The 15,767-nt window shown below is 26.4% G+C and overlaps 1 protein-coding gene and 2 long non-coding RNA genes across 12 annotated transcripts; 2 read left to right on the top strand and 1 right to left on the bottom strand.

Annotated features, from left to right (window-relative positions):
* The first annotated feature begins 281 nt into the window (after positions 1 to 281).
* LOC108000994 (neogenin) lies at positions 282 to 15,451 on the top strand. 9 transcript variants are annotated; one of them, XM_062084811.1, is made up of 26 exons: positions 282 to 611; positions 5,265 to 5,430; positions 5,511 to 5,650; positions 5,724 to 6,017; positions 6,087 to 6,249; positions 6,316 to 6,443; positions 6,515 to 6,674; positions 6,769 to 6,884; positions 7,411 to 7,582; positions 7,673 to 7,820; positions 7,904 to 8,032; positions 8,126 to 8,332; positions 8,423 to 8,714; positions 8,796 to 8,954; positions 9,043 to 9,248; positions 9,324 to 9,479; positions 9,546 to 9,708; positions 9,777 to 9,971; positions 10,138 to 10,176; positions 10,324 to 10,456; positions 10,528 to 10,760; positions 11,050 to 11,154; positions 11,292 to 11,503; positions 11,586 to 11,802; positions 11,890 to 12,026; positions 12,097 to 15,451. In XM_062084811.1, the coding sequence occupies exons 1-26, from the start codon at positions 404 to 406 to the stop codon at positions 12,193 to 12,195; spliced, it is 4,377 nt and encodes a 1,458-aa protein (XP_061940795.1). In that variant the 5' UTR covers positions 282 to 403; the 3' UTR covers positions 12,196 to 15,451. The 9 variants fall into 9 exon arrangements, with proteins under 9 accessions (XP_061940795.1, XP_016917243.1, XP_061940797.1 ...); XM_017061754.3 differs by having other exon boundaries at positions 7,174 to 7,582; XM_017061758.3 differs by having other exon boundaries at positions 284 to 611; positions 5,262 to 5,430.
* LOC108000997 (uncharacterized) lies at positions 1,911 to 3,633 on the bottom strand. 2 transcript variants are annotated; one of them, XR_009832616.1, is made up of 4 exons: positions 3,307 to 3,633; positions 2,906 to 3,006; positions 2,232 to 2,445; positions 1,911 to 2,052 (listed from the first exon to the last, which is right to left on the bottom strand). It is a non-coding gene; the product is annotated as an uncharacterized LOC108000997 (long non-coding RNA). The 2 variants fall into 2 exon arrangements; XR_009832615.1 differs by lacking the exon at positions 3,307 to 3,633 and having other exon boundaries at positions 2,906 to 3,024.
* LOC133667278 (uncharacterized) lies at positions 1,948 to 3,130 on the top strand. Its single transcript, XR_009832617.1, has 2 exons — positions 1,948 to 2,058; positions 2,298 to 3,130. It is a non-coding gene; the product is annotated as an uncharacterized LOC133667278 (long non-coding RNA).
* Positions 15,452 to 15,767: the final 316 nt, after the last annotated feature.

The following is a 15,767-nucleotide window of genomic DNA, read 5'->3' as shown; positions in this document are numbered from 1 at the left end:
ATAATAATATTAATTTTATAATATAATTGTATTTATAAAAATCTTTCTATTATTTGATTGATATTAAATATAAAGTAGTATGAATGAAATATATAATTTTGTTTAAAAATTGATGATTTTTTTGTAACAAATAAAATTTTATTTAAAATCTATTTATAAGAATATATGAAACAATCATCTAGATTGTCAATTCTTAGAAATAATGAAAAATATATTTACTATTTTTTTAAACCACCTGTTAATTCTGTAAAGTTTCAATGATGTCGCTGTAATCGCAAGATGCCCACGAAATGGCGGCACTAATCAGAACGTCGGTAGACTTAGGACGATGAGGAAGTGTATAGTTGTCTTTTAGCCATGTTCTGTCGTTTGTAATAGTGCTGTGTAAAAATGAAGTTTGTGGATGCGAGACTCAATCTGTCGTTTCATGTGCGACGGTGAGTCAAAGAAATTGGCATGTGTTCGCTCAACAGAACATTGTATGCTCGTGCAGCAATCGTATAAGAAAACTACGATGGATTTTTGTACGCGTCGGAGTCTGACACCCGCTGGCCTAATGGAGCCGCGTACTCTTGCTATCCCGTTGGCTTTGTTGACATTCGTCATATTAGGTAAGTTTAATTTACTCTTGTCACGAAAATATATTATCTTGCATTATTTTTATTTAAAATAATGTATTTATTATAAATATATTTCATTAAGATATTTTAGTATTTAGTATTAAAAAGTGATTTAAAATTTTAATATTTATATATATAAAATTGAAAACACAATTATTGGCAAATATAATATAAAAATACTTTTTCATTAATTTTTATTATTGAAAATATGACTTAATTTTATTATATTTTATTTAATGTTTTATTGATGAACGAAAATGGGAAAATATCATTTTATAGTAACTAATGTTTGTATCTCAATTTATCATGATAGTAAGCAATATTTACAAAACCATTTTGCGATTTTTAATTTATTAATCTCTAAATATAAGAAATTATATTTAAAATGTTTCGAATTATAATCAAAATATTTTCTCATAATATTTAGTCTGAAAATAATTATTTTGTGTAAATTGTGTAATACATAGTAAAAAAGACTACGAATTTGAAATATTAATATCTATTTGATATTCGATGATTAAATTTATAAATTCCATATGAAAAATATAATAAATTACAAAATAAAAATCATTTCTTTCCTTAACCTATAATATATTTTTATAATATTGTTAAATAAAACGTTTTGGATCATTGGACAAGTTCGAACAGTTTGTTTAAGAATCAGAATTTCATATGTTAAGCATGACAAAGATATAAATAATTTTAACATATATAAAAAAAGCATTTTTAATTTATAATTATTTTGAAAAATTAAGTTGAGAAGCACTGTATTCGGGTAGCTATTATTGATGCAGAGAAGGATGTAGTAGATATAAGGGGATGATTCGGGGGTGTATTTCCGATTGTAACGATTTGGACGGAGATATATCTCTTGATATTGTCGCAATAATAAAAAATTGTTTTTTTGATAAAAGTAACAATGAATTAAAAGAATTTTAGATCAAAATTAAAGATTATTTTCTAACATATGCTATAATATATAATATATAATATATATACAAATACGCGCGTAAATAAAAATTTCGAATTATTATAGATTTATTAAAGAGATTGCACTTTCCTTAGAAACATTTGCGTTTAAACATTTTAGCGAAGTATTCCAATAACGCGGCAAGCCTCTCCTTATGATTTTATCGTGATAGGAAATGCATGTGTCGCTATGCCAATCTATCACCAGAACTACCCACGCTAAAAATAAAGCGTTCTATTCTTTTTTTCCATATAGTAAAATATCATAGAATTATCTCTTTTATTATTCTTCTTGTTTGCTTTCGATCATTACATACATTCGTCTAGTTAGATATAAAGATCCATTTCCGGCTCGTTGTGGTGAAGAAGTATACAAACACTAAAAGGGGTCTTAAAAGGATGCGTTCTTCAAATAAACCAGTTAACTTTCTCCGAGATTATGATTATGATTAGATATACTGATCTGCAAGTAAGTTACAGTACAATCATGAATTTTTAAATAAAAATTTAATAATAATTTAAATCTTAAATGTATATTTTAGTATATATCGAACATTTTTATATTAATTGAATTAATGAAAAAAATTAAAATTTTTTTTTATTCTTTCATTTTTTTTTAACAATATATGTATAAGAACTTACTTGTGACGTATGTTCAGTATAAATATGAAGATTCACTCTAATGCTGATATTCCAAATACGGAACAGATCGTGTAACATACACGCGTCCAAATGTGTTCCATGTAAAGTGGTATTTACAAACGTGTGTACTCTGCATCTGATGTCGTAACAACACCTTAATGGTCAGCGCCCACGCAATGTATGTGCATGCATATTAATATATAAGGTGATTTACCTAAAATATTTTCTTTTACATTTTAACATTTAAAGAATTTTTAATTCTTTTTTGTTTAATCAAAATATTCATTACAGAAGAATGATAAGAATGATTTAAAATTGCAATGTATTAGTTTTGTTATATAGTGTCAATTATAAGTTAGATATATGTTAATATATTATCTTTTCAAAATATTATCTCGTTTCTTTGATTTTCTTTGATTCTTGTTTAATGTTTCATGGAACAACATTTTGAACAAAGGTAACAGTTACAATACAAAAAAAATATTTTGAGAGAGAAAAATAAAAAAAATCTAATTCAAGGAATTAATTTATCAATTATAAAAATTAAATTTAGATTTTTGTAGTTTTATATACGTCTTAACATGATGCAAACAATTAATTGATTTCCTTATAGAAAAGGATAGCAATATTTATGAGACACTGTATAGATTTGTCGTAGTACGATATATATGTACCTTGCCTTCCTTCACGGTCTGTTCGTCACATGTTGAGTACTTTTACCGCGTTTTTCAACATTCTCCCTGCTTCCCTTACTAACTTCCACAGATGTATGAAACTACTTCGCAAATTAATTCTTGTTGTTAAAAAGTTTATAAGATTTATTAACATACAAAAATTCATATAAAGTAACTGTGCATTTAAAAAAATTTATAAATCAAGAAATTATACAAAAAAAAGTTAGTTTAAAAAAATGACAAAAAATATTAATATTAATATTTAATAATAAAAAATAATAACATTAATAATTGCAAAATAGAGAAAATGCGAAATTATCTTTTACGTCGATCATATAAATTTTATCTTTAGGAAATTATATTTAATTTGATCTAAGATAATGATTAAGATTTGTTTTTACATGATACTCTCATTTTCCTTTTCTTTCTTATCAGTTTCTTTCTTTCACTCTCGTGAAACACCGTACTACTAAACAAGATGTATAAACTGATGTCTGATAAACGCTCTATAGAAAATAAGGTGCAGTGGTTGTTACGGCGACAGATTTACCTCGCGCATGCACTGCAATGGTTCTCCTCTTGATCTATTTCGGTATGCCGTGCGGTAGGTTGTCGCCCGCGCTCATAAATCAAATAGTCAGACAGCGAACGGTTTATTTTCCTTGAGAATGCACCATCGTGGCGCTATCAGGCGCCAAATTTCGCACGTTCCTTTCTTTTTCTCCTATTTTTTTTTCTTACTCTCCAACATCTACCTTTGTATTTTCGCAAACAATTGATAAAATTAATTTTGAAATGTAAAAAATAAAAAGTTCGATAGAATTATTAAAATTCAATTAATTAGTTCCATATGAACATTCTTATAATTCTATAAAGTTGATTATTATTGGAATAATAAAAATTTAAATTTAAAATTCAATATAAGAGGAATATTAAAAATGAATAATGATATAATATAAAAATGATATAAAAATACCAGCATGAATTACTTCTATTAATCGTTGAAGACATGTCGTTTCTGAAGATTGTACGGTGACAGACCACCGTGAGTGTGAAACTGTAACCCAATAACCGTAGACAGTGCTTCTCAATTTTATGGAAAAGTTGATTGAGTTATATGATGTTAATTGACATATGATTATTTACTTATTTCAAATGATTATATTTTATTTTTATTTCATGCTGTTCAATTCTTATATATTTCAGATGTCAAATTAATTATAATATTTAATAATTTTGTCTTGTATTATTATGTGTATCATATTTTTTATATCTTTTATTTATTAATATTATTAATAGTTTATAGATATTTATTAGTTCAATTATTACGATTATCGATTAGAACGATTATTAATTTCAGAAAATATTTCATAATTATCTCCATATAATAATGTATAACAATAATATGTATTTTTTAAAAAAATTCTTAAAAATTATTTAAGAAAACTTTAATAATAACATAACATAATAACACATATTTTCTTATGACAATCCTTAAGGTCTATTGCATATAAAGATATAAATAAAGACAAAATTATATATTATATTTGAAACTATCTCTTATAATTATTTATAGTTAATTTAAATAATACTTTAGATAATATTTTAAATAATTTAAATATTAAAATAATATATTGAAAAGTTTTAATTTCATAAAAAGATTTTATAAAAATCTAATAATTGTGAGAATTTATATTTTTTTTTAAAAGAGTATGATTTTTTGTATATTGATTGTTTGAAATTAAATAAGAATTAGTATTCACTAATGGGAAATCATTCCCATCACGTTCATAGTTCTGTCAAATTTTTCTTATTTCTTTGTTCTTACAAAGAATTATTCAGAAAAGATGTTGAATCGTCTTGCGTCGTAGTTGTATACGTTTATCGGACGATCGCAAAGCCTTGTAAAAGAAAAAAAAGAAAGGAAAGAAAAGAGAATTTAGGCGCTCGGCTCGGGTGTCTTGCTAAAGGGCTAAAGGGTGTCTATATAGGGTTGCCGACCCTTTATTCATTTTCTTTTCTTCGCTTTACAACACATTGGTATCTCCCTTTTTATACCTAAACTTCTAGTTATTTTTTAAGATTTATTGTTATAATATTTAATTATTATTCAATCTATGCTTATATGAAATAATATTAAATTCAGTTATAATTTGATGTTATGATTATTATGATTATTATGTTATTTTTTAATAAACTCTTTTTAATAAAATACTTCAATATTAAAATATTTTACTAAAATATTTTAGTTATTTTTAAATACTGTATATTTAACAATTAGTTTACAAAACTATTATAAACTTATATTTATAATTTTTTTATTAAAAATGATATAGCAAATAATGTATTTTCTTAGCAGCTAATGCAAGTGGATTGTATTTTACTATTGAACCACAAGATGTAGTAGTTGAACAGGGAAATCCTGCTAGATTGGATTGTGAAGCAAATAGTAGTTTTGGGAAACCCAATATACAGTGGAGAACTGATGATGGACAACCAATCAATTTTATTGGAGATAGTTATAGGTATGAATATCAAGATTTAGAATGATATATTTTTTTTAAAAAAGAAACTTTTCTATTTCTATTATATCTTTTTTTTGTAGATCTCAATTAAGTAATGGATCTTTATATATAAATAGTGTTTATGGCACTAGTTTGGAATTGACTGGAAGCTATCAATGTTTAGCTTCTGTAGATGATATTGGAGCTATTGTTTCTCGAATTGCCACAATTAAAATTGCTAGTTAGTATCTAGAATTGATATAAATTTTTGAAATAGTAGTTGTCATTATTATATATAAAATTTTATTTTAAAGGTTTACCAGGATTTGAAAAAGAACCTCAAGATACTATGGTTTATCCAGGACAAATTGCATATTTAAGTTGTACACTTCTTACAACTTCTAGTTCATTGATTATACAATGGTTAAAAGATGAACATCCATTAATAATATCCACGGATAGTCGGATGACAATTTTGCCATCAGGTGCATTAGAAATTGATAATGTTAAAATGAAAGATGTTGGATCATATAGATGCAATGCTAGTAGTTATGGACAATATAGACTTAGTAATAAAGCTCAATTAGGATTGTTAACAAGTGATATTGGTAAGTACAAATATTTAAATATATAATTTCTATAAAATAGTGAATTTTAATTTATATTTTGTAATGTAGATCAAGAAAGTACTCCACCAGTTTTTATTGCTAAACCATTACAACAAGTAATTACTGAAGGATCAACAATTACACTTGAGTGTGCTGCTAATGGTTACCCAAAACCAAGTATACTTTGGTTAAAAGATGGTGTTGCTATTGATCTAACATCTTTTAAATCTAGGTATATAAAAAAAAATATACAATATAAGAAAATCATAAATATTTAAATTTTTATTTCATTATTTAGATATAGTAGAATTGCTGCATCTAGTCTTGTGATTAGCAATGTTGAAGAAATAGATAATGGTTCTTATCAATGTCGCGCAGAAAATGAAGTTGAAATATTAGATGCAACTGCTGATTTAATTGTACAAGGTATTTAATTTCTGTGTGTGTGTGTGTATATATATATATATATTATATTGTTTCATATTATTATTTTTTAGTTCCACCAAGATTTATTAAAAAACCAGAAGATAAAATAGCTAGCGAGAATCAAGATTTAGAATTTGAATGCGAAATTTATGGTAAGCCTCAACCAAAAATTACATGGCTCAAAAATGGAGAACGTATTACCTTGAGTGCATATTGGCAAATTGTTAATGGGTAAATCTTTAAAATATCGATTATAATGAATTATAGTATATATAGTATATATAAATCACCATAAAATAAATATTTTTTATAATATTATTTTCAGTTATAATCTTAGAATTAATGGTCTATTACCAATAGATGCTGGAATTTTTCAATGTATCGGAACAAATTCCGCTGGAACTGTTCAAGCTGCAGCGCGTTTAACAATTAATCAACCTAGTAAGTACAGATTTTATAATTACAATTATATATGTTTTATAATATATTTTATAAAATTCAAATGTAAATATATTTTAAATTAAAAATTTTTTTGAATTTATTTTTGCAATGTTTAATATATTAACATATTCATTAGCTAGTAAATTTATTTTTTTAATTTATTTAGAAATATATGTTATTTTCAATTTATTATTTTTTTATACAAAAGTTTTTAATTTTATGTTTATTTTTTTCCACTTGTGTGTTTCCTCCTTTTTTAACTGTGTTGCATGCTAACATTTATATTCAGAAAAGGCAATTTCCCATAAATCAACTACTCCAAAGACAGTTCCTAAAAAGAAATTATTATTGCATCGGCAATTGTATAATAAAACGTGGCAGCATCCGAGTACTCTTTTAGGTCACACAATGTCTGCATTTACACCCAATCCACCACTTTCCATTAGTCCCTCTGATGACCCTGCAGATCTTCCTGGATCTGTTAGATTTCCTAATTCCCATTACGATCCAAAATCCCCTTTTATAGATGACACAGACAGTTTGGAATCGATAGAAGGAAGTGTTCCATCAGCACCAAGGAATTTAAGTCTCGTCATTGTCACTGCTAGATTCGTAACTTTAAGATGGCAAGAACCTGAAAATACAAATGGAGAGATTCTAAATTATTACATTTATTATAAACAAGAAGGTGCTCAAAGGTGATAATTAGTCTATAGATAAATATGCTTATCTTGATAATCATATTTTGTATACAATGAAAATAAAAAAAGAAACGTAAAATCTTATAGAGAAAGAGTTATTAATACACAACAAAAATTAGAGGCAGTAATACGAGGTTTACAACCAAGTATGACATATCACTTTCGAGTGGTTGCTTTGAATGAAAGAGGTTCTGGAATATCTAGTGAAGTATTACAAGTTACTACACTTACTGAGGTCCGTTTAAAATTTTAAATATATTTTACACATAAATAAATAAATTATTCTATGATCAAATTATTTCAAATTTATTGTAATAGGCCAATGTTCCTGGAGCCCCATTGAATTTAGAAGGATATGCCACAAGTAGTGTGAGCATTGCATTATCTTGGGAAGAACCACAAGTTACTAATGGCAAAATTTCTAAATATATAATTACATTTGTAGAGGTATATTTACAAATTTTCTATAATGTTATAATAATTAATAATTATGTACTTTTTAATTTAAAATTTCAATTTTTTTGAATATTTTATTTAAAGGGTGACAATGAGGAAATAACGCGTGAAACTACTAGCACAATGCACGATTTAATAGATCTCGTGCCTTATACAGAATACAGTATTAAAGTTCAAGCTGTAAACGAGAATGGTCCTGGTGTGTTTAGTAGAGATATTGTAGTTCGAACTTATAGTGCACAACCTACTCAACCACCACACAATGTCACTGTAGAACCAGTTAGTCCTACAGTACGTATTTTAGAATTTCGTATAATCAAATAATATTTTTAACATTATTATTTTTTATTTTTTCATATTTATTTATTTATTTTTTTTTAGAGTATCATGATAAGATGGGAACCGCCACTCGAAGGACAAAATGGGATTATTACTGGTTATAAAATTCGTTATCGCCGTCATGATCGAGCATCACCACCAGTAAATATAGCAACTGAAGGAAATCAACGTTCACGAGTGCTCACAGGACTTGAGAAACATGTTGTTTATCAAATTCGTATATGTGCCTTAAATGTAAATGGAACTGGACCTTGGACAGAATGGATACAAATAGAAACATATGAAACTGAATCTGATGAAAATCGTGTACCAAATACACCCAGCAATTTAAGAAGTTAGTTAATTTTTAAACTTAGTTTTTAATTTATTTTGATTTTTCTATAAATGTTGAATGCAATTTTTAAATATATTATAGCAAAAGTAATGTCGGATTATATACAAGTTTTTTGGAATCCACCAAAAGACCAGAGCATTAAAGTGAAAGGATATAAACTTGGATGGGGAAAAGGAGTTCCAGATGTTGAAGTACGTCTTCTTGATGGAAAAGAACGATCTTTCACTATAGATCAATTAGGTAAATGATGAAATTTGTATTTGCATAAAATTTTCAATCTAGTAAATAAATTTTATTTTCTTTTTTTTTTTTTTTTTATTTTATTTAGAACCAATCACTGAATATGTTATATCCTTAAGAGCAACAAATGATGCTGGTGATGGTCAGCCAGCATATGCGAACGTGAGAACTACAGAACGCTCTGTATCTGAATTTTCTGCACCTTTATTGCCGCCTGTTGGTCTTAAAGCTTCTGTTCTTTCTGATACTACTGTTGTATTATACTGGACTGATACAACTTTGCCAAAAACTCAGGTATATAAATATTTATAATTTTAATATATATTATTGTAAATCAATGTATTTTATTAAAGAATAATAATATTACAGTTTGTAACGGATAATCGATATTACGTAGTGCGTTATACATCGCATCATCATAGCAGCAATCCTCGTTATAAATATCATAATGCCACTGATCTTAACTGCATGATAAATGATTTAAAACCTAATACATTATATGAATTTACAGTCAAACTTGTGAAGGTATTTATAATTTAATATTTAAAAATATATATATATTATTACGAAAGTATTTAAATAATTTTTCAGGGAAAACGAGAATCATTATGGAGTATGGTTGTTTCGAATCAAACTCAAGAAGCTGCACCTAGTTCTGCTCCTAGGAATCTAACAATTCAAAGTATCGAAGATCGTCCAACTTCAGTTTTATTGCGTTGGCAACCTCCTAAACAACCAAATGGACCAATTACAGGTATTTAAATATTTATAGATATTTTTAGTGATAGTATAAAATATACATTAATAATAAAATTGTTTCAGGATATATTATTTTTTATTCAACTGATAATACAAAATGGGATCGTGATTGGTTAATAGAAGGCGTAATTGGAGATAAAACTGAATTTATTGTAAAAGGACTACAACCAAGTATGACTTATTACTTTAAAATTCAAGCACGCAATTCAAAAGGATATGGTCCTTTTTCTACAACTTATCCATTTAAAACTCCTCAGAGTATGTATTTAATTCTAATAAATGTATGCACGTATACTATGATTTTTTTTAGTTTCAAAAGTTTGTTTAGTGTTGCATACATACATAGTATTATTTATAGTATATATTATATTCTTATATGCATTATGTTGGTGTGTTGTTACTATATTTTTTATTTCTATGCTAGGCAGTGGTATGGATGTCTATGATGAATTGCATGACCGAGGTAAGACATTGTTTTTAGCATAGCATGAATTTAAAATAGTGAATGATGAAATAATGTAAATATTGCATTTAAAATAGTTATTTTTTATTTATAATCGCATTATTATTGTTATTATTGCAATTACTAAACAATGGAATTATTTTCCAGATGGACGAGGACTTTCAAATATATTAATTTATATTATTGTGGGTTGCTCTATTGTTCTTGTCACTGGTATAGCAGTGGTAGTTGTTGTTATATGTTGCAAACGCAGTCCTGATACACCTGATAGAAAAAAAGGGTATGCACTATATTAATATCATCTATTTTTTGCACATTTATTTTTATAAAAATTATAATTGCAATATTTAGATATATGAAAGATACCAATCAAAAAACAAACATTAAACCGCCTGATTTGTGGATTCATCATGATCAAATGGAACTCAAAGCGCTTGAAAAATCTTCAATCAATGGAGAAGCATCTACTAGTGGTGTAGCTAGTAATACTTTACCTAGATCAAACAATCAAGAATATAATCAAGAGAATGTGCATGGAAATTCTAGTTCATTGGATAAACGTACTTATGTGCCAAGTTACATGGGTAAGTTTCTAAAGATAATATTTTTTTACAGAACACTTCATCATGTCAAACACAATACTTACAAAATTATGTTTATTTAAATTTCTAATTATATATATTTTATCACAGTTGTATAAACAAATCCATTATCATTTCCAAAATGATTAAATATTACAATTTAATGATTTCTTATTCTTTATTAAAGCTTTGGTTAACGTTATATAAAAAAAACATCATAAAAAAAAATTTTATTTTGTTTATTATTTTCTTGATTTTTGTATTCGGTTTATGTTCACTCACTTAACATTAGGTAATACTGATGAGAAGTGTTCGACCCTGAGTAGACAACATAGTCGAGGAAGCCACAAACCTAAACTCATTACACTTCCCGTTGACAGTGCATCTTTACATCAACGTAAGTAATAGTAGAATTAAAAATAATAGAAAAAAATTTACTTTTTCTTTTGAATTATAGTGACTTATATTCACTCGCAACAAATTTATAAAATGAAATTTTTTAAGCTGTATATCAAAGTACTTAACTTGTTACAGCTATAGCGACGGCCACACCGATCGTAAATACAAGTATGTCACAACCAACGATTCACACGTCGTGTAACGATACACCATCTGCAAGGCAAAATTATCCTCGAACTGTGGCACAGTATAGTTTAAGTCGAGCACATATTACCTTAGAACCAACACCAGAATCGAGTCCAGATTCTTGCAATATTTCAACTTCATACGAACCAATGCAAAATCAAGTAAGATTTTTATATAATTGATAATATATATTATTATTTTAAATAAAAAATTTTATTTAATCCAAGTTATTTATATTTAAAGCAATTACCATATGGTACAAGCAGTCAATCATATAGTGGAAATACTCAATATGCTTCGGGACACTATAGCAATAGTAATCAACCATCAAGTACAAGCAGTGGAACTGATGGAGCTAGTGGTAGTAAAAGAATGCAGGGACATCCTTTAAAAAGTTTTAGCGTACCAGCACCTCCACCTCAATCTGCCCCTTCGACACCAGCCCAACAAAAACATGGTGGTAAGTTACATTTGAGTTAATTTTTATATTTTTTTCTTTTTTTATTTTGATATATGATCTTTTTTTATACAATGCAATTTTATATAGTTTCTCAAGTTACTGTAAGACCTACAATGTCCGGAAGTCCGTATAAGAAGCCACAAAGTTCTGCACAATTAGCAAAGAATAGATTGGCTTCAGTTTCAAATCCGGTGCATACTTCAGAAGAAGTTGAACGATTGAAGGTAATTTTTCATTTAATTTGTTAAAAAGTCATAAATAAAATATTTAATTTGTTATTTTTATCTTTTCTAGCCTTCTTATAGTACAGAAGAATTAAATCAAGAGATGGCTAATTTAGAAGGTCTTATGAAAGATCTAAATGCCATAACAGCATCTGAATTTGAGTGCTAGAAGAGGTTCCTAAACCTTGTGCCATCTCAATTCAATAGACTGCAATGATACATTCTCAATGTTAGTACCTGAGAAATAGATGTAATATGTGTTACACGTCGAAACTTTTCGCGGAGTTTATATACACAATTGGCAATGGATGATCAATGGCCGATGAACGGTCTCAGTTATAGATTTTTCGAATCCCAGTGATATGGACTAGAATGAATTTTCTTCCTAGTCAATTTACTTTTTCCTCTGGTACTAACGTTGCTTTTTATAATAAAATGCAAAGTATACTTGCCAATGTTTTTTGACACTGCCATCTTCTTGTAACGGACTTGTATTTTGCAAGAACGTGAGTAATATGGTTTGAAAGTGTTGACAAAAAGATTGAACATTTCATTATGGATTTTTAACAGTGTAATTTTGTGCATACAGTGTGTGCAATTTAATTCAATCGAGATAAAAGGAAATCGATAAGTTCGCTTATTATCGATAATCCTTTTTATATTATATTATATTATATTATATTAAATTATTAATTCAATGAATTCACGGTGAAGAAAAACGATTTTAGCGTTTTTCAATTCTTATACGTATAAAAATGATTGGTAATATCGTAATTACCATTTATGTGCTTCATACAAGAATAATTATCTTGCCTAGAAAGAAAAAGAAATAATTCGTACTACATTCAAAAACTCACGCGTTCTTTGCCATGATTTTGTAACTTATACTCATCAGAGTACATTTTATATAACAATAATATCGACTGCCATACTTACGCTTAAGATGGCTAGATCACGTGAGTCTCTTAATCTAATTAATTTATAAGTTCATTACAGAAGATAGGAATATTTTTTTATGCCTTCTTTATACCATCAAAATGTTTTTTCATAATATTTTATTAATTTTCAATAATTGGTTATTGGTTTAAATAATCAAATTAGTTAAATATTAATGAATTAAAATAATAAATTAAGAAATTTTTTCAATTTCAAATTATTTGTAATTATATTAAATGTTATAATTTAACAAATTTTTTATTTATATTTATATCAGGCCTGAAATTCTCATATATTTATACAAAAATTTTAATTTCAAAAATTTTTTGAACACTGTATAATGGCCTTAAAATATCTTTGTATTAAGTTGCCCTGTACTCAGTGGCTTTGGCAGCTTGTAAAAGAAGTCTGTTCTTACTTATGAAAAGTCGTACGCGTATACCTTTAAAGTAACAATGTAGTATTACGATCTCATTGAGAAATTATTTTAGAATTACAAATGAACATCGAGTATGGGTATTATATTAAGACATATAGCATATGAGAATTAATAATATAATTATTCGCATTTTGCTGCGAGGATCGTATATATATCGATATACGATAGAATTCAGTGAAATATCGATAATATCGATAGTGTCCATGTATTTACAATTTTGATAGTTTGTTTAACTAAAACAAGCATTATGTTTTAATATTCAACTAAGATACATATGTCGGTCTAATTAATAGAATTAAATTAAATTTGAGAGTCGTTTTGCAAACTATTTTTTATTCAACATTTACAAATTGTTATTTGTAAGTATTGTACGTTATTTTATTTGAATATATTTGAACACAGCTATGACGATTTGCAATTTACGTATAAGTACTTTCCTAGAAACTGCCGAATCGAATTTCTCTATGGAAATGAATTGAAGTAATTATGACGGACAGATTTCATATAAAATATTAATCTACAATTTTTGACCATATCCGTCGAAATATATAGATATATCTCCTTCCAATACTAGGAATTTGCTACGTAAATTTTATACACATTTTATTGCTATATACAAGTCTCTGTAGTATTAATAAATGAGAGACTTTAAAAATGCAGGAAAAATAACGATTCTAACTTGAAATAAAAAGGAATGCGATCAGGTAATTTCGCATGTAGTATTTCATATTGTATCATCTTTATAAACACTTTTGTATTTTCTTAACGTTGAATATAATTGTACAAAAGTCCAAAATACACGTCAAAAAACAATGCACCAAGGATTCCCGTTGCGGTAAAGCCTAATATGAAAATAGTACAAAGCAATGTGTGATACTCTTTGTGATGCAATGTCAGTCGGGAATTATGCAAAAAATTATCGACTCGTCCAGAGTATTGCATATTACTCTAATATTTGCTGTTAGACGGGAATTATACCATTCATCTTGAGCAACGCGAAGCGAACAAGTTCTTTTATCGTCGGATTAGCTCTGATTAGAAAGTTAATAAATTAGTATTAAGATATACATATTCTATCATGCACAATTTCAATTCATTTTTCGATACATTTTTCTTATATATGAAATATTACGAACAAAGTGGCTGTATGCTTAACTGAACAAGAATTATTCTAAGTATCTTTCTTATTTATTATTAAATCAGACATATTTTATGAAAATATTTTATAATTAGTAAAATTATTATATGAAATTATGAGACTATGTGAGCTATACCGATAAAAAAAGAACAGCTTGTATATTATAAATATATATATAAATATTATATATAAATATAAAATTTGTAACTATTGCGTGAGTTAAGGGGTGATTTAGCTCTTTGTAATTAAAAAAAGAAATAGGTCTACAAAAAGGCCTATAAAAATATTTTACCACAAAAGTATAGTAGATATATATAAAATATATATTTATCTATGTAAAATTATTTATTGATTTTTACATATACTGGGAATATTGAAGATAAATGAATATTGCAAAATGCTAGAGGCTGGTTGCTTTTAATCATTTCCATTAATACATTATTGTGATCATCGTCATCTTTCATTTTTCTCAATAACATTTATTTTTTTTTTTTAACACATTAGTTTTGTCTTTGATCAGTGTATTATGGATTTGTTAAGATTAGCATCAAAATTTGATGATAATCTATATCATAAAAAGCTACAGGCCACTGATGTATATAAACATAGAACAACTGCCACTTTATAAAATAATTAAGTATTTATATATATATATATATATGTATGTATGTATGTATGTATATATATGTGTATAATATATATATATACATATATGTATGTATATACATATATATGTATACATCATATATGTATGTATACACATACATATATGTGTATAGCCATTATAAAATATAATTATTATATTTGTACAATACGTATAAGACAGCCATCTCTAATGAAACATTCATAACGAGTGTGTGATAATATTTGTAAAACTTGATATCCAATAAATAATCTTATGTTCTTTACAAATTATTTCAACTTTTTTTTTATACAGTTTTTTATATAGTAAAATAATTATAGTAAAAAAGATATTATGATATTATATTAAAAAGATATATTTATATATATTATAATATATTTAATATTTACATTAGCAGTTGAAAAAAAAGATTTTAAAAATATGAAAACGAGCTTTTTTTTCAATTTTATATTAACCAATAATTATTTGCATGAAAATAATGAAATATTAACTACTAATACTATTATTACAAAAATAAAGAAATAAAATTAAACTAATTTTTAAGAAATGGCATTATTTAAATCGAAATATTTTAAATATTGTTAT

The sequence above is a fragment of the Apis cerana genome, linkage group LG14 (assembly GCF_029169275.1).
Source record: "Apis cerana isolate GH-2021 linkage group LG14, AcerK_1.0, whole genome shotgun sequence".
Taxonomy (NCBI): domain Eukaryota; kingdom Metazoa; phylum Arthropoda; class Insecta; order Hymenoptera; family Apidae; genus Apis; species Apis cerana.
The sequence above is the reverse complement of the archived record's forward strand: the minus strand, read 5'-3'. Positions and strand labels throughout refer to the sequence as shown.

Excerpts from the sequence above, each read along its gene's own strand:
- LOC108000994 (XM_017061752.3), top strand. The coding sequence starts at position 404 with ATGCGAGACTCAATCTGTCGTTTCATGTGCGACGGTGAGTCAAAGAAA. Across the intron at positions 7,583-7,672 it reads AAACAAGAAGGTGCTCAAAG|AGAAAGAGTTATTAATACAC; the intron begins GTGATAATTAGT and ends AAAATCTTATAG. Across the intron at positions 8,955-9,042 it reads TTTCACTATAGATCAATTAG|AACCAATCACTGAATATGTT; the intron begins GTAAATGATGAA and ends TATTTTATTTAG.